The following is a 19,254-nucleotide window of genomic DNA, read 5'->3' as shown; positions in this document are numbered from 1 at the left end:
GGGAAGGTATCAGTAACACACCCGGCATCACTAAACACAAAACCCAGTCTGTTGATCACTTTCAGCTACTGGACTTAGTGTGTGTCCCACAGCATCTCTCTCACCTTTGATCTGTGAATGAGCATCACGTCTGAAAACATGATTTAAAGTGAAATTCACTCAGGAAATGTATTTAACAAAAGACATACACATCAAAGCCCAATTCTCCATCTCGATATTTACAGGAGAAAGTCTGTTATCTAACACCTCGAGCAGACAGAATAAACAAAGATCCGAACTGTGCGAACCTCTAGAATCCATTGCAAATGCTTTTCAAATCCTGACTGGCACAAGCTGTTCATTTCCTTTCAATGAAGTCAACTCACATCTCCCTCTAGTTTCTCTCATCATTCCCTCTCCCAGCTAATCGTGTCCATGTGACCCACATCTTGCCCCCTCGACCCTATTCCCACTGAACTTCTGACCAATCAGCTTTCCTCTCTGGCTCCTAAATTAGCTGGTATTGTTAATGGATCCAGCTCCTCGGATACTGTTCCCTCCCCTCAAATCTGCTGTTATCTCCCATCTCAAAAAATCCAGTATTGACCCCCTGCCCTTGCAAATTACCATCCATCTCCAATCTCCCTTGTCTTTCCATTGTCTTTGAATGTGTTGTCACTTCACAAATCCTGGCCCATCTTTCACGCAACTCAATGTATGAATCCCTCCAATCAGGTTCCTGTTCCTGCCATTGTACTGAAATGGCCCTTACTAAAGTCACAAATGACATCCTATGTGACTGTCTCCAGGGGAAAGTATCCTCCTTATCCTTCTCCAACTGCCTGCAGCCTTTGACATGGTTGACCAACACCATCCTCCTCCAATACCTCTCCTCCATCATCCAGCTGGTTGGCAGTACCCTCACCTGGTTCTATTCTTACCTAGCCAATCATAGCCAGAGAATCACCTGCAATGGCTTCTGTTCCTGCTACCATACTGTTAGAATGTTTTGAAGTAACCTAAATGTTTGGGGTATCCCAGTCTGCTTTGCTTTAATATTTTAGCCAGAGAATGAATGTGGAGTAAAGGGGATGTTGAATCTTGTCTCTGTGTGTGAACAAAAGACAGTTTGGAAACTCAAAGACAGAATACTGTCATGATAAACACCCAAGTCAGGAGAAGGTCTTTACTGAGATAAGGGAGGCGGTTGCAAAGAGTCCCACATATCTGAAGACTCAATAACACTGGAAGTTACTCAGACATTGGATTATTTGTACCAGGTGAGACCAGGAACAAGTTCACATTCTGATAACCGAAGCTTACATATTCCTAAGAGGGATAGAACATAAGAACTAGGAGCAGGAGTAGGCAATTCAGCCCCTCGAGCCTGCTCCGCCATTCACCGCTGATCTCATCTTGGCCTCAACTCCACTCTCCTGCCCGTTCTCCATAACCCTTCAACCCATTACTAATTAAAAATCTGTCTATCTCCTCCTTAAATTTACTCAATGTCCCGGCATCCACCGCACTCTAAGGTAGTGAATTCCACAGACTCACGACCCTTTGAGAGAAGTAATTTCTCCTCATCTCTGTTTTAAATCTGCTGCCCCTTATCCTAAAACTATGAACTCTTGTTCTAGATTGCCCACCAGAGGAAACATCCACTCTGCGCCTACTTTGTCAATTCCCTTAATCATCTTATATACCTCAATTAGATCTCCTCTCATTCTTCTAAACACTAGAGAGTAAAGGCCTAAATTGCTCAAACTCTCTTCATAAGACAAACCCCTCATCTCTGGAATCAATCCAGTGAACCTCCTCTGAACTGCCTCCAATGCAACTACATCCTTCCTCAAGTAAGGGGACCAAATCTGTATGCAATACTCCAGTTGCAGTCTCACTAATGCCTTGTACAGTTACAGCAACACTTCCCTACTTTTATACTCTATTCCTTTAGCAGTAAATGCCAAAATTCCATTTGCTTTCCTTATCAGCTGCTGTTTCTTCAGATAAGATAAGAGATGAGATCTGGAAATTAATGGCAATACCTGGCACAACCCATCATGGTTAACATAGAGTCAGGATGAGGGTGGGATTAATCACCAGGATATAAGAAGAACGATGCCTCCATTTTAAATCTCTCCATGGCCTTGTCCCTCCCTATCTCCTTCAGTCCCAAAACCTTCTGAGATCTCCGTGCTCCTCTAATTCTTGCCTCTTCAGAACTCCCACATTTAATCACTCTACCATTTAGCAGCCATGCTTTCAACCCAAAACACTGGAATTCCCTTCCAAAGCTCACACCTCTCCTTGAAGATGTTCCTCCCAACACTTCACTGCATCTCTAGCTCGCTTTCCTCCTTTATGGCCTATCTCTCTGACCAAGCTTTTGGTCATCTGACCTAATATCTCCTTATGTGGCTCAGTGTCAGTTTTTTTTAATAATGCCCCTGTGAATCCTTGGGATGTTTTATTATGTTGAAGGTGCTGTATAAATATAAGTTGTTGTTGTTTACTCAGAGTTGATGTCCTGGTTCTTTAAGAAACACACATCGAACACATCTACTAGTTTGACACAAGAGGACATATTACAGTTTTTGACCCAGTTGTTTGCAATGACCCTCCCAATAGGCCAGGCCTGTTACATCAAACAAAGCATCAAAGGCTGCACTGAACTGAAGCAGACCAGTATTGCTGGAGTTTTCACCACAGCAATACATGTAGGAGAGTGAACAATCTCCAATCTGTACAAAGCACCACTCGTACAGTGACCTGACCCACTGCTCCCTCCTCATCAACATCCATCAATCCATCTCGGAGACTTTAATATCCACCACATAATCTGGGGCATTGTAGATGTCAGCTCTAATGGAGAAGCAATTGTACAGTGACCTTCACTGGAGAATAAATTTCTCCTTTTTGATGCAAAGGTTGAGGTACATTCCATTCCTCAAGTTGGCAGAGAGAATATAACCCAGATCTATGTTTCCTCACCAAAGACAGTAAAAGAAACCCGATCATCGCCTCCAGAACTGTTCCTGACACATTCCCCAACAGTTAACACAAGCCCTTGATCATCACCATTGGCATTGAAACTCCTGTCATTACATCAATACCAGAACCACGATGGAATTTCAAAAAAGCAGACTGGGAAACCTTCCAAAAGGCAATGACACCAACATCAGGTGGATTCCAGCAACCATCAAATGTCTTCAACAGGTTTATAGGAATGATGAAAGCTTGGGGTTTGATGTGGTAGAAGGTGAACTAGATGAGAACTGAAATAAGAGTAAAAAAAGATCCAAAAATGTAACAGTCTGTAACAGAACATCAGATAGTCTCCTCTTATCATGGAGAAATCAAATACTCCACAACTTTGCTCCAAACTCAATATTTATATAGAATATCAATGTCCAGCCCAATTTTAGGGAATATCAGCAGAAATAAACCCCAATTGTCAAAATGAATGTGGTTTGGTCCTGAATGTGATTAACAGCAGCAATAATAGCAGAATCCAACCCCTGCAGTCACATATGTTTAGTTTAGTTTAGAGATACAGCACTGAAACAGGCCCTTCGGCCCACCGAGTCTGTGCCGACCATCAACCACCCATTTATACTAATCCTACACTAATCCCATATTCCTACCATATCCCCACCTATGTTTCCCTACCACCTACCTATACTAGGGGCAATTTATAATGGCCAATTAACCTATCAACGTGCAAGTCTTTGGCATGTGGGAGGAAACCCACGCAGACACAGGGAGAACTTGCAAACTCCACACAGGCAGTACCCAGAATTGAACCCGGGTCGCTGGAGCTGTGAGGCTGCGGTGCTAACCACTGCGCCGCCCAGACACTCGCTGGTGTCTCAGCAAGGTGGATGAATGACTGAATCTCTTCCCACATGTGGAGCAGGTGAACGGCCTCTCCCCAGTGTGAACTCGCTGGTGTGTCAGCAGGGTGGATGACTGAGTGAATCCCTTCCCACACACAGAGCAGGTGAACGGCCTCTCCCTGGAGTGACTCCGCTGGTGATTAAGCAGGTTGGACATCCAAATGATACCTTTCCCACATAAGGAGCAAGTGAAAGTTCTCTCCCTGGTGTGGGTGTGTTGGTTTGTATCAGATCCTCTGTGCTTTCAAAGAACTTCTCACACTCGTAACAGTTAAATGGCCTCTTCTCAGAGTGAATAAGTTGGTGTGTCAGAAGGTCGAATGAACGGGTAAATCCCTTCCCACACTGAGAGCAGGTGAATGACTTCTCCCCAGTGTGAGTGCGTTGGTTTGTCAGTAGATCCTTTTATAATTCTTCTCACAGTCAGAACGTTCAAAAGGTCTCTCCTCAGTGTGAACACGATGGTGTGTCAGGAGGTTTGAAGAGTTAGGGAATCCCTACCCACACACAGAGCAGGTGAATGGCCTCTCCCCGGTTTGAGTGCATCGATGAATATCCAGCTCAGATGGGTAATTGAATCCCTTCCCACAGTCCCCACATTTTCTCGGTTTCTGCCCAATTTGACTGCAATTGTGTCTGTCCAGGTTGGATGATCGGCTGAAGCTTCCATCACACACACAATAACGTGAACGGTTTCTCCCCACTGTGAATGGGGTTCTTTGCTTCCATGTTCAAAGGCCAATGATATTCAGATCCTGATGAATCGAGTAACTCTGTCAGATCCTAATGTAATAATTGGTTTTAGGTTCCTGTCTACAAATCCTCCTCTTCTAATACTCTGTAAAATGAATTTAAAACAGGTGACAGGGAGTGTGAAAAACAAAGACAGGTTGTGAAATTGAGCTGATGCAAATTGTGGGGCCTGTATGAGAAAAAGCGACCATGAAAGCTGCTGGATTGTCATTAATAACCCAACTGGTTCACTAATGTTCTTCAGGGAGCCTGCCACCTGGTCTGGGCCTACACAACACCCTGGCCTCAGTGGGAGAAATGAGAAAGTGAGGGAGCAGAGGGAATTTATAGATCTACAACTCAATAAGAGGTTTGACAGAACCTTTCAAACCCTCAATCTCCACCAGCTTGAAGGATAAGGGCAGCATGTGTTTGGCAACACCATCACCTCCACGTTCCCCTCCAAGACACACACTTTCGTGACTTGGCCATATATCACCGTTCCTGCATTGTCACTGGGTGAAAATGCTGTAACTCCTTACCTAACAGCATTATGGGAGTACCTTCACCAAACGGACAGCAGCGATTGATGAAGGCCCGACATCACCTTCTCAAAGGGCAACTGGACATTGGCAATATTTGCTGGTCTTGTTAGCAACCATATCCCAAGAATTAACTTTAAACATCTATATTTCAAAAATGGATTAAATGCCTCTGTAGAAATACTTTCCCCGACTTGAAACAGGCTCTTAATAGTCTGTATTTCTAGACTCAGTTCTATGAGCAAAGTCTGGGATTAAACAAAAGCAAAATACTACGACGCTGGAAATCGGAAATAAAAAGAGAAAACGCTGCAAATCCTCAGCAGAACTGTGGAGACAGAAACAAAGTTAACATTTCAGGTGGGTGACCTTCCATCAGGCCTGCAATAAAACTTACCGACAGCCACTGACTGATGGCGGCTGCAGTTTCCACAATCCTCTGCGCTCCCGAAACCCCTTTATCTCTCGCGCTGATTTCCCCTTTGCGCTCAGTGCGCATGCTCTGCAGGGCGAGCCGCGGAGCATTCTGGGCGGCCTCGGCCCTGTCCTTTGTTGCAAGTCGGACTGGGTGGAAACGGGAGGAGACACTGGGAAGTGGCGGGTAAGATGAGGGAGGGCTTGCACCATCGGGTTAATGGATTCACTCCATTGCCCGGGACCCTCGCCACACGTCCGGCGGTTCTGATTCGAGGCCTGAGAGCCACTGAGATTCAGTGTTGCTGAGGCTGCGCTCGTCCCCGCTCAGCTTCGCGGCGCCGCGCATGCTCCGCGCGGACAGCCCGTCTCCGGGGCGAGGCCTTCCTGCGCCTGCGCGTTGTGGCTCTTGTGATGGATAAACTATATTCAACCGCGCGGCGCATTCTGGGTACGTTCACCCGCCATTTTTATGTAAGAGCATGGAAGTGCAGTTCATGCATCATAATCATAGAAAAATAGTATGCTATAAAACAGTGAACATTATCCACTGCCATTCCGCAACGGTGTCGCGCAAACTGAATATGTTAATTGCAACAATTAATTTGATTTGAAATCGTTTAGATTATAATTTGAAACATGTTTCCCTAATTGTATTTTCCAACATCTGTGTTCCTCATCTGAGCTCCTGAACTCTATGTGGCAGTGTAATGTTGGCGAGTGGTGATTCTGTTCCTGGAAACGAACAGAAAGAGATCTCGGAGGCCAGAGGGCCAAGGGAGCTGTTTGTTCTGTAACCAATCGTGGTGTTTGTGAGGTGGAACCTGAGGCTGCCAGTCAGGTGAGTCAGTGTGATCTCCTGGCAAACAATTTATCTTTGAAAAGTTGAATCAATATTTTGTCAACAAAACTGTTTAATATTTGTCAGAATTTCGTTTTCCCGAGTTACTGTTATGAATTTCAGATGCTTCAGTGCCTTGTAGACCAGGTGTTTAATAGAAACATAGAAAAAGTTATCTCACTTTCCATATTGCTGTTAATGATGCAGTGATTGACTTCTCCTCATAGTGTATCTATTTGTGATGTTTAGAGGGACAGTGTCTTACCTTTCTGTACCTTTATGAGTTAAAGTAACATCCTTCCTCTCGCAATGAGTCACATTCAGGCTTTAAAATTCTCCCTCGCTTGTTCAATGCCCTCCTTACCTTTGCCTCTCGCTATCTCTATTATCTCCTCCAGGCCTATAACCCACCGAAATCTCTGCACTTCACCATCTCTGGCCACTCCCCACTTCCTTCATCCCACCATTGGCGGCAAAGCCTTCAGTTACCTCAGCCCTAAGATCTATGACCATGTTTGCGGCCAACTGTCCTCTGTGTCCATTTTTGACTGGTTACACTCTTGTGAAGCACCTTGGAACGTTTCAATACGTTGAAGGTGCTTTGTAAATACAAGTTGTTGGTCTCAGCTTTTCCAAACAGAATCTGCCAGAGAGAGTGGCTGTGCTGTTCCCCATGGTTCAAATGCTGGCAGTGAGTTGTATCAGATCACAAGCTCAGAATTACCACTTGGCAAGGTGCTGGAGGGTAAACAGCGACTGGGACTGAACCCCACCATCACACAGCACCTTCAGGAGAGAAAGGGAGAAAATTCCAAGCCTGTGTGTTGCATCTCTGCTGATGGAGATAGGCTGTATTCTACTGTATGGAGCATTTTGGGTAGGATCATCTGCCATTGTTGTCAGATAGTACGGCAGCTAACAAAAGCTGTAAAGCCCATCGTGTGAGTGCCAGTTCTTAGAGCTGTCAAATTAGTCCCACTCCCTTCTCTTTACTTACAGCCTTGGAAATTTCTTCCCTTGAACTGTTTATTCAACTCTGTCTTGAATGTTACTATTAGACCTGCTTCCTCCACCCTTTCAGACAGTGCATTCCAGATCACAACTCACTGCATAACAAAATGATTCCACATGTCTCATCAGGTTCTTTTGGCAATCACCTTAAATCTGTGACCTCTGGCCCTTCTGCGACTGGAAGCATTTTCTCCTTATTTAGTCTGTCAAAACCATTAATAATTTTAAATGCCTAGAGTCATTTACAGCACAGGAGACCATTCAGCTCATTGAGTCCATGCCAGCTCTCCACAGAGCTATGCAGTCAGTCCCACTCCCCAGCTCACTCTCTCTAGCCCTGCAAGTCTATTTCTTTCAGGTGGACACGCAACTTCCTCTTGAAGTCATTGATCATCTCCGCTTTCACCACCCTTGTGGGCAGTGAGTTCCAGGTCATTACCACCCGCTGCATAAAAAAAAGTGCTTCCTCATATTCCCCCTGCATCTTTTGCCCAAAATCTTTAATCTGTGCCCCCTAGTCCTTGTAATATTTGTTAAGGGGAACAGCTTTTCCTTGATTAACTTATCTAAGCCTGTTGTAATCTTGTACACTTCTATTAAATCTCCCCTTAATCTCCTTTGTTCCAAAGAGAACAAACCCAGCTTTTCCAACCTAACCTTGTAACTAAAATCCTACATCCCTGGAACGAATCTGGTAAATTTCCTCTGCACCCTCTCAAGGACCCTCACATCCTTCCCAAAGTGCGGTGACCAGAACTGGACGTAATACTCCAATTGGGGCCTAACCAGAGCTTTATAAAGGTTCAGCATAACTTCCCTGCTTATATACTCAATGCTTCAAATTATGAAGCCCATATGCTTTACTAACCACTCTCTCAATATGTCCTTCCACCTTCAAAGATCTATGCACATGCACCCCTCTGTTCCTGCACGCTCTTTGGAACTGTGCCATTAAGTATATATTGCCTCTCCCTATTCCTTCTGCCAAAATGCATCACCTCACACTTGTCAGTGTTAAATTCCATCTGCCATTTCTCTGCCCATTCTGCTAGCCGATCTATGTCCTGTTACAGGCTGTTCACATCATCCTCTGTTTGCCACACCTCCAAGTTTTGTGTCATTAGCAAACTTTGCAATACTACTCTGTATTCCAAGATTATTTACGGCAAAGGAGACCATAAATACAGTACGAGAATCTCAGCCTAGAGCACTTACCTTCCAGGAGAGCAGTGGAGAGTAGCAGACCTGCGGGAAAAACATGGAGCGGTGAGCCAATAAATACAGCCCGAGGATCGCGGCCTTGTGCACTTACCTACCAGGAGAGCAGTGGGGAGGAGTCCAGGCGCGCCAGAGTTTGAAAACAAAGTGAGCAGTGACATTACAGGAAAGCTGTAAGGTGATTGGTTGGTGAGTAACTGCTGTGAGGGAATAACTCTGAATAGCTGGGTTAGTACACCAGTGTTAGGGTGCATGTATAAATAGCTTAGTAATAAGGAACATGTGAGTAGCTGGTACTTTTGTTTGAGTAAGGTTTATTTTAACTGGTGAACCGTATTGATTTTCAGTAGGATTTATTAATCATTCCAAGCTGTTGTAGTATTGGTAAGGTTTTTCTTAGCAGTAGCCAAGGGTCAACTAATAAATAAAGGAATGGCAGGGTTCCTTCAACCTCGAGAGTGCACCTCCTGTGCTATGTGGGAGCTCCAGGATGCTTCCCGTATCATGGAGAACCATTTGCGCAGCAAGTGTTGTCAATTGAAGCAGCTTGAGCTCTGGGTTTTGGAACTTGAGCAGCAACTAGCGTCATTGCAGTGCATTCATGAGGATAAGAGCTACGTGGATAGCATGTTTATAGATGTGGTCATCCCACAGCTTAAGAATATGCAGGGAGAGAGGGAATGGGTAACCACCAGGCAGCTAAAAAGAACCAGGCAGGTAGTGCAGGAGACCCCTGAGTGCATCTCACTCTCCAACAGGTATTCAGTTCACAATACTGAGGAAAGTGATTCTTCACCTGGGGAGTGCAGCTAAGAGTCAAGTCCATGGCACCTCGGGTGGCTCAGCTGCACAGTGGGGTACAAGGAAGACTGGAAAAGCCATAATGATAGGTGATTCTACAGTAAGGGGAACAGACAAGCATTTCTGTGGCCGCAGATGTGAATCCAGGATGGTGTGTTGCCTCCCTGATGCCAGGGTCAAGGATGTCACTGAGCGGCTGCAGAGCATCCTGAGGGGGGGAGGGTGAACAGCCAGCAGTTGTGGTCCACATCAGAACCAACAACATAGGTAGAAAGAGGGATGTGGTCTTGCAGTCAGAGTTTAGGGAGCGAGGTAAGAAATTAGCAAGCAGCATCTCAAAAGTAGTAATCTCTGGATTACTCCCAGTGCCACGTGCAAGTGAGTATAGAAATAGAAGGATAGGACAGATGAATGCGTGGTTGGAAAGATGGTGCAGGAGGGAGGGCTTCAGATTCCAGGGACATTGGGACCAGCTCTGGCGGAGATAGGACCTGTACAGGCTGGACGGGTTGCACCTGAACAGAGCCAGGACTGAGTCCCTTGCGGGACATTTTGCTAGTGCTGTTGGGGAGGGTTTAAACTAGTTTGGCAGGGGGATGGGCACCTGAGGGTAGACACAGCTGCGACAAGATAAGAAATTAAAATAGAAGGCGAAAAATTAATGCATGCGTCTGAAAGACAAAGGAAACAAGGATTAGAAAATTGAAAAGAAGAGTTCGGCAGTGCTCAAGGGTATCTATTTCAGTGCAAGGAGTATAGCAAATAAAGCAGATGAGCTGAGGGCACAGATAGACCCGTGGCAGTATGATATCACAGCTATTACAGAAACATGGCTTAAGAAGGGACAGGATTGGTAGCTCAACGTTCCTGGTTACAGGTTTTCAGATGCAATAGAGAGGGGGATAAGAAAGGATGAGGAGTGGTAATTTTGGTCAAGGAAACTATTACAGCTGTGAGGAGGGATAATATGTTGGAAGGTTCATCAAATGAGGCCATATGGATTGAGCTGAGGAACAAAAAAGGGGCAATCACACTGCTGGGAGTGTACTGTAGACCCCAAACAGTCAGAGGGAGATAGAAAAGCAGATATGTAGGCAAATCTCTGAGAAGTGCAAGAAAAATAGGGCAGTAATAGTAGGGGATTTTAATTACCCCAATATTAACTGGGATAGTTTCGGTGTGAAAGGAATTGAGGGAGCAGAATTCTTGAGGTGCATTCAGGAGAACTTTTTTGCCCAGCACGTAGCAAGTCCAACAAGAGAGAGCGCAGTTCTAGACTTAGTGTTAGGAAATGAAGATGGGCAGATGGAAGGAGTGGCAGTGGGAGAGCATTTTGGTGGTAGTGATCATAATTCAGTCAGTTTTGACATAATTATGGAAAAGGACAGAGATAGAACAGGAGTTAGAGTTCTCAATTGGGGCAAGGCCAATTTTACTAAACTGAGGAGTGATTTAGTGAAAGTGGACTGAAAACAACTACTTGAAGGTAAATCAGTGTCAGAACAGTGGGAGGCATTCAAAGGGGAGATTCAAGGGGTTCAGAGTAAACGTGTTCCCACAGAGAAAAAGGTGAGGCGGCCAAATCTAGAGCCCCATGGATGTCAAGGAGCCTACAGGGTAAGATAAGACAGAAAAGGAAAACTTATGTCCGACACCGAGAACTCAATACTACAGAAAGCAGAGAGGAGTGTAGAAAGAGGAGGGATGAAATCAAAAAGGAAATTAGGAAAGCAAAGAGAGGGCATGAAAGAATGTTGGCAAGAAAAACCAAGGTGAACCCAAAGATGTTTTATCAATACATTCAGAGTAAGAGGATAACTAAGCAGAGAGTAGGACCCATAAAAGACCAAAAAGGTAACCTATTTGTAGGAGCGGAAGATATTGGTATGGTTCTTAATGAATACTTTCGTCTGTCTTCACAAAAGAGGGGGACGATGCAGATATTGTAGTTAAGGAGGAAGAGTGTGAAGTATTGGATGTGATAAACACAGGGGGAGAGGAAGTATTAATGGGATTAGCATCTCGAAAGTTGATAAATCACCTGCGCCAGATGAAATGTATCCTAGGCTGTTAAAAGAAGCAAGAGAGGAAATAGCAGAGGGTCTGACCATCATTTTTCAGCCCTCACTGGGTACAGGTATGGTGCCGGAGGATTGGAGAACTGTTAACATTGTACCTCTGTTTAAAAAGGGAGCAAAGGATAGACCAAATAATTACAGACCAGTCAGTCTAACCTCAGTAGGGGGAAAATTCGAGTCACAGAGAGATACAGCACTGAAACAGGCCCTTTGGCCGTGGTCTGTGCCGACCATCAACCACCCATTTATACTAATCCTACATTAATCCCATATTCCCTACCACATCCCCACCTTCCCTCAATTCTCCTACCACCTACCTACACGAGGGGCAATTTACAATGGCCAATTTACCTATCAACCTGCAAATCTTTGGCTGTGGGAGGAAACCGGAGCACCCGGCGGAAACCCACACTGTCACAGGGAGAACTTGCAAACTCCGCACATGCAGTCCCCAGAATTGAACCCGGGTCGCTAGAGCTGTGAGGCTGCGGTGCTAACCACTGCGCCGCAAATTATTGGAATCTATTCTGAGAGACTGGATAAACTGTCACTTGGAAAGGCACAGGTTAATCAAGGATAGTCAGCATGGATTTGTTAAAAGAAGGTCTTGTTTGACCAACTTGATCGAATTTTTTGAAGAAGTAACAAGGAAGATAGATGAGGGTAGTTCAGTTGATGTGGTCTGCATGGATTTTAGCAAGGCTTTTGACAAGGTCCCACATGTCAGACTGGTTGAAAAAATAAAATTCCGTGTGATCCAGGGAAATGCAGCAAGGTGGATACGAAATTGGCTCAGTGTCAGGAACCAAAGGGTAATTGTTGATGAGTGTTTTAGCGACTGGAGGGCTGTTTCCAGTGGTGTTCCGCAGGGCTCAGTACTGGGTTCCCTGCTTTTTGTGGTGTGTATTAACAGTTTGGCCAGAAATATAGGGGGCATGATCAAGAAGTTTGCGGACTACACAGAGATTGGCCATGTGGTAGATAGCGAGGAGGATAACTGTAGGCTGCAGAAAGATATTGATGGTCTGGTCAGTTGGGCAGAAAAATGGCAAATGGAATTCAACCCAGAGAAGTGTGAGTTGATGCATTTGGGGAAGTTAAACAAGGCAAAGGAATACACGAGTAATTGAAAAATACTGAGAAGTGTAGAGGAAGGGACCTTGGAGTGAATGTCCACAGATCCCTGAAGGTAGCAGGACAGGTTGATAAGATGGCTAAGAAGGCATGTGGAATCCTTTCCTTGATGAGCCGAGGTATAGAATATAAGAGCAGGGAGGTTTTGCTGGAACTGTATAAATCATTAGTTAGGACACAGCTTGAGTCCTGTGTGCAGTTCTGGTCACCTCATTACAGAAAGGATGTAATTGCACTAAAGAGGGTACAGTGGAGATTTACGAGGATGTTGCCAGGACTGGAAAAATGCAGCTCTGAGGAAAGATTGGATAGGCTGGGGTTGTTTTCCTTGGAACAGAGAAGGCTGAGGGGAGATCTGATTGAAATGTATAAAATTTTGAGGGGCCTGGATAGAGTGGAGGTGAAGGGTCTATTCACCTTAGCAGAGAGGTCAGTGATGAGAGGGCTTAGATTTAAAATGTTTGGTAAAAAAATTGGAGGGGAGATGAGGAAAAACCTTTTCACCCAGAGGGTGGTGATGGTCTGGAACTCACTGCCTGAAAGGGTAGTTGAGGCAGAGACCCTCAACTCATTCAAAAGGTGTCTGGATATGCACCTCAAGTGCCGTTAGCTGCAGGACTGTGGACCAAATGCTGGAAAGTGGGATTAGAATAGGTGGATCGGCCGGCACAGACACGATGGGTCAAGTGGCCTCTTTCTGTGCCTTAAACTTTCACTGATTCTAAGATCCAAGTCATTTCTACATAGCAAAAAAAGCAGTTGTCCCAGCACTGACACTTGGGGAACACCACTGTCTACCATCCTCCAGTCTGAAAAGCAAACCATTTACTACAACTAGCTGTTTTCTGTCCTAAGCCAATTTTTTATCCAATTGGACACTGACCCTCCTATTCCATGAGCCTCAGTTTTGTTAACCAGCCTTTTATGTGGTACCTTATCAAATGCTTTCTTAAAATCCATATAATCAACATCCACCATATTCGCTTCATCAACCTTCTCTGTTACTTCATCAAAAAATTCAATTAGATTAGTCAAGCATGATCTGTCTTTTACAAATCCGTGCTGACTATCCTTAATTAACTCGAATCTCTCCACGCGTCCGTTAATATTTTCCATGATGATTGTTTCTAATACCTTAATCACTGCTCTTAAACTAAGTGGTCTGTAGTTGCTAGGACTGTCCTTACACCCTTTCTTGAATAAAGATGTCACATTTGACACGAATGTTGGTGGTGTCGTAAATAGTGAGGAGCAAAGCCTTAGATTACAGGACGATATAGATGGGCTGATAAGATGGGAAGAGCAGTGGCAAATGGAATTTAATCCTGAGAAGTGTGAGGTGATGCATTTTGGGAGGACTAACAAGGCAAGGGAATATACAATGGGTGGTAGGATCCTAGGAAGTACAGAGGTTCAGAGGGACCTTGGTGTACTTGTCCACATATCACTGAAGTCAATAGCACAGGTAGATAACGTGGTTAGGAAGGCATATGGGATACTTGCCTTTATTAGCCAAGGCATAGGTTATAATGGAGCTGTATAAAATGCAATTTAGGCCACAGTTGGAGTACTGTGTACAGTTTTGTTCACCACACTAGAGGAAGGATGTGATTGCACTGGAGAGGGTGCAGAGGAGATTCACCAGGATGTTGCCTGGGCTGGAGCATTTCAGCTATGAAGAGAGACTGGATAGGCTAGAGTTGTTTCCCTTAGAGCAGAGAAGGCTGAGGGGGGACATGATTGAGGTATACAAAATTATGAGGGACATAGATAGGGTAGATAGGAAGAAACTTTTTCCCTTAGCGGAGATGTCAATAACCAGGGGGCATAGATTTAAGGTAAGGGGCAGGAGGTTTAGAGGGGATTTGAGGAAATTCTTTTTCATCCAGGGGTGGTTGGAATCTGGAACACACTGCCTGAAGGGGTGGTAGAGGCAGGAACCCTCACAACATTTAAGAAGTATTTAGATGAGCACTTGAAACACCATAGCATACAAGGCTACGTGCCAAGTGCTGGAAAATGGGATTAGAATAGATAGGTGCTTGATGCCAGTGTGGACACGATGCGCCGAAGGGCCTTTTTCTGTGCTGTATAACTCTATGACTTGACACTCTCCAATCCTCTGGCACCTCCCCTGTATCCAGGGAAGATTGGAAGATTATGGAAAGCCCTTCCACTATCTCTATCTTCACTAAAGGCTATGGGCCAAGTGCTGGCAAATGGGATTAGGTAGACAGCTCAGGCGTCTTTAATGCATCGGTGCAGACTCGATGGGCCTCGATACTTCTGCACTGTATTATTCTGTGATTCTGTAAAGGCCTGCTACCCGACTTGAACCCGACGGGACCCGACGACGTGTCGGGTTCGGGTCGGGTCGCACTTCCGGGTCCGGCATTCGGGCTCAGGCCGGATCGGACATGCTCTATCACCACCTCAGGTAAGTGACTCCAATGTTAATTTACTTTTTGGACTTTAAAGGTGGTTTTGCTGCAGTTATTTTAAGCTTGTGCAGGTAAGGAACAAAGTGAAAAATGGAAGGTAGGTTAACTGATGGTCGGGTCGGGTCGGGCGTGGGAAAAAATGGAAGGACTCGGGCCGGGTCGGGGTCGGATGGGGTTCTGTCGGGCTCGGGTCAGGTCTCATCTGCAGACCCAAGCAGGTCTTTAATCCCCACTTCCTTTACCACGCAGACCAGGTGACTTATCTATCCTAAGCATAGGCAGCCTTTCTAGTACCTCCCCCTTCTCAATGTTTATTCTATCCATTTCCTCTACTCTCTCTGCTTCTACTGATATTTTGTCACCTCTAACACATCTCCTCTTAACCCTTTTTGCTCTAAAGAGAACAATCCCAGCTTCTCCAATCTCTCCTGAAGCCTGTCATCCTTGGTGCCATTCTGGTAAATCTCTGCTGCACCCTCTCTAAGGCCTTGACATCCTTCCTACACTGTGGTGCCCATTATTGAACACAATACTCCGACTGCTGTCTAACCATTGCTTTATAAAGAATTAGCATAACTGAATGGCATTTTTTTTTTATATTCGCTCATGGGATGTGGGCGTCGCTGGCCAGGCCAGCATTTATTGCCCATCCTTAATTGCCCTTGAGAAGGTGGCGGTGAGCTGCTTTCTTGAACTGCTGCTGTTCTCGGGGTGTAGGTACACCCACAGTGCTGTTAGGAAGGTAATTCTAGGATTTTGACCCAGCGACAGTGAAGGAACGGCAGTATAGTTCCAAGTCAGGATGGTGCGTGGTTTGGAGGGGAACTTGCAGGTGGTGGTGTTCCCATCCGTCTGCTGCCCTTGTCCTTCTAGGTGGTAGAGATCGCAGGTTTGGAAAGTGCTGTCTAAGGAGCCTTGGTGAATTGCTGCAGTGCATCTTGTAGATGGTACACACTGCTGCCACTGTGTGTTGGTGGTAGAGGGAGTGAATGTTGAGGGTAGTGGATGAGGTACCAATTGAGCGGGCTACTTTGTCCTGGATGGTGCTGAACTCCTTGAGTGTTGTTGGAGCTGCACCCATCTAGGCAAGTGGAGACACTCCTGACTTGTGCCTTGTAGATGGTGGACAGGAATTGGAGAGTCAGGAGATGAGTTACTCAACACAGGGTTCCCAGCATCTGACCTGCTCTTGTCGCCACGGTATTTATATGGCTACTCCAGTTCAGCTTCTGGTCAATGGTGACCACCCAGGATGTTGATAGTGGGGGAATTCAGTGTGTGTAATGCCATTGAACGTCAAATATTGCTGATATTTCTGTGATGGGGTTTAGAAGGCTGAGGTCTGATGTGTTAATGGGACCATGAGCCAAAATAAGTATATTTGCAGTGGGGAGCCAGAGACATGGTGTGAAACCGGGTGCAAACACTTCTGCACAGCCCAGACATCACTTGTTTCCCTAGGACAGCTCAGGTTGATAAACACTGTCTGTGAAAAGTAAAAGAGTACTGTTTTAGGAACAAGTATTCCTGTGGAGTCTTTTAATCCATTTTATATAAATATACACATTTGCTTAATTCATTCTTTGGATGTTGAGAAGGTAATGGTGATGAACCTTTTTCATCATCCTTTGTAGTCCATGTGCTGAAGGTACTCACAATGCTGTTCAGTCAAGAGTTATTGGAGTTTCACCCAGCGACAGTGAAGGAACGGTGTTGCATGTCCAAGTCAGGATGGTGTGTGGCTTGGAGGGGAACTTGCAGGTGGTGATGTTTCCATGCATCTGCTGCCTTTGTTCTTCTAGGTGGTAGAGGTTGAGGATTTGGAAAGTGCTGTTGAAGGAGGCTTGGTGAATTGCTGCAGTGCATCTTGTAGATAATACATTAGATTAGAGATACAGCACTGAAACAGGCCCTTCGGCCCACCGAGTCTGTGCCGACCATCAACCACCCATTCATACTAATCCTACACTAATCCCATATTCCTACCAAACATCCCCACCTGCCCCTGTATTTCCCTACCACCTACCTATTCTAGTGACAATTTATAATGGCCAATTTACCTACCAACCTGCAAGTCTTTTGGCTTGTGGGAGGAAACCGGAGCACCCGGAGAAAACCCACGCAGACACAGGGAGAAGTTGCAAACTCCACACAGGCAGTACCCAGAATCGAACCCGGGTCCCGAGAGCTGTGAGGCTGCGGTGCTAACCACTGCGCCACTGTGCCGCCCTAATACTGCTGTTCAGTAAGGAGTTATATGATTTTCACCCAGTGATGATGAAGGAATGGCGATATATGTCTGTGACTTGGAGGTGGTGGTTTTCCCATGCACCTGCTGTCCAGGCGCTCCTTGTTGGTGGAGGCTGTGGGTTTTGGAGATTCTGTCAATGTTCTGGTTGAGTTGCAGGTGTATAAAGTTCCTCTCTAACTCCCCTACCCCTCTCTCCTCCCATAGATGCCACAGTCTTATGTAGGCAGAGACCAGGTGGCAGATTTCCTTCCCTGAAAGACATTAACTAACTAGTTGGGTTTTTACGACAATCCAACAGGTTTCATGGTCACTTTTTTCTGGTGTCAGCTATGATGTGATGTTCTTGGTTTATTCTGTTTTATTTTCACTTTCCCTTTGTTGTTATGTGCATTCTGCAGTTGCCCCATGTGTACACATGCAATTGCAATTTCAAACACTACCGACAGTACACTGGCCCCACAAATTACTAGGTTCATTCAGTTCAATTTCACACCTGCCTTTGTGTTTTTGTGAGTTCTCTGACATTCCCTTTTTCCTGTTTTAAATTTGTAGATAGAGTCACTAAATTCATCAGGACCTGAATATCATCAGGTCTTGAACATGGAAGGGAAAAGCACCGATCACAGCGGAGAGAAACCGTACACATGTTCTGTGTGTGGACGAGGTTTCAGCCGATCATCTGGCCTGTCACGGCACAAGCACAGTCACACCGGGGAGAAACCGTGTGAATGTGGGGACTGTGGGAAGGGATTCAATTATCCATCCCAGCTTGAAGCTCATCGGCGCAGTCACACCGGGGAGAGGCCATTCACCTGCTCCGTGTGTGGCAAGGGATTCACTCGGTCATCCAGCCTCCATACACACCAGCGAGTTCATACTGGAGAGAAAGAGTTTAAATGCTCAGACTGTGACAAGAGCTTTAAAAGCCCACGTTCACTGAGGGAGCACCAACGCATTCACACCGGTTCCACACCATTCAGCTGCTCTCACTGCAGGAAGAGGTTCAGGCGATTGTCCAATCTGCTGACACACCAGCGAGTTCACACCGGGGAGAGGCCATTCACCTGCTCTGTGTGTGGGAAGGGATTCACTCAATCATCCAACCTGCTGACACACCAACGGGTTCACACTCACGAGAGACCTTTTAAATGCCCAGACTGCAGGAAGTGTTATAAAAGTTCTGTGGAACTGACGTGTCATCAACGCGTTCACACTGATGAGAGACCATTCAGGTGTTCTCACTGCGGGACTGGGTTCAGACGATTATCTGAACTGACTGTACACCAGCGCACTCACACTGGGGAGAGGCCGTTCACCTGCTCTGTCTGCGGGAAGGGATTTACTCACTCCTCCGACATGCTGAGACACCAGCGCACTCACACTGGGGAGAGACCGTTCACCTGCTTTGTCTGTGGGAAGGGATTCACTCAGTCATCCCACCTCACTACACATCAACTTGTTCACACTGATAAGAAACCTTTTAAATGTTCTGACTGTGAGAGAAGTTTTAAAAGCAAAAGGGATCTACTGATACATGAACGCATTCACACTGGGGAGAGGCCATTCACCTGCTGTGAGTGTGGGAAGGGATTTTCTCTGTCATCTAACCTGCTGAGGCACCAACGGGCTCACACTGGGGAAAGGCCGTTCACCTGCTCCGTGTGTGGGAAGGGATTCACTCTGTCATCCAACCTGTTCAGACACCAGCGAGTTCACAAGTGACTGTATGGGTTGATTCTCTATTATTGCTGCTGTTAATCACATCCAGGACTGAACCATGTTCAATTAGACAGTTGAAGTCTGCTTTTTCTGATGTCCATAACCCATATAACTAGGCTGGAGTTTGATATTCAGGATGGATGCCAAATAAATTAACTTTGATTTAAACACATTGTTGTAGATTTCTGTCTTTT

At 45.6% G+C, this 19,254-nt stretch overlaps 1 protein-coding gene, 1 long non-coding RNA gene and 1 pseudogene across 2 annotated transcripts in view; 1 reads left to right on the top strand and 2 right to left on the bottom strand.

Annotated features, from left to right (window-relative positions):
- LOC137349027 (uncharacterized) overlaps positions 1-5,929 on the bottom strand; it is a 21,644-nt gene extending 15,715 nt beyond the window's left edge. The window contains exon 1 of the long non-coding RNA XR_010969203.1: positions 5,550-5,929. This is a non-coding gene — a long non-coding RNA (uncharacterized lncRNA). The remainder of the gene's footprint in view (positions 1-5,549) is intronic.
- Positions 1-19,254, top strand: part of LOC137349024 (zinc finger protein 850-like) — a 22,216-nt gene extending 2,962 nt beyond the window's left edge. Inside the window, exons 2-3 of the mRNA XM_068014284.1 lie at positions 2,296-2,297; positions 18,130-19,254. Of these exons, the coding sequence (XP_067870385.1) occupies positions 2,296-2,297; positions 18,130-19,063 (936 nt within the window). The 3' untranslated portion in view covers positions 19,064-19,254. The remainder of the gene's footprint in view (positions 1-2,295; positions 2,298-18,129) is intronic.
- LOC137348422 (zinc finger protein 773-like) lies at positions 3,314-5,214 on the bottom strand (annotated as a pseudogene).

This window comes from Heterodontus francisci, chromosome 34, assembly GCF_036365525.1.
Source record: "Heterodontus francisci isolate sHetFra1 chromosome 34, sHetFra1.hap1, whole genome shotgun sequence".
Taxonomy (NCBI): Eukaryota; Metazoa; Chordata; class Chondrichthyes; order Heterodontiformes; family Heterodontidae; genus Heterodontus; species Heterodontus francisci.
This window is presented reverse-complemented; position numbering and strand designations above follow the sequence as displayed.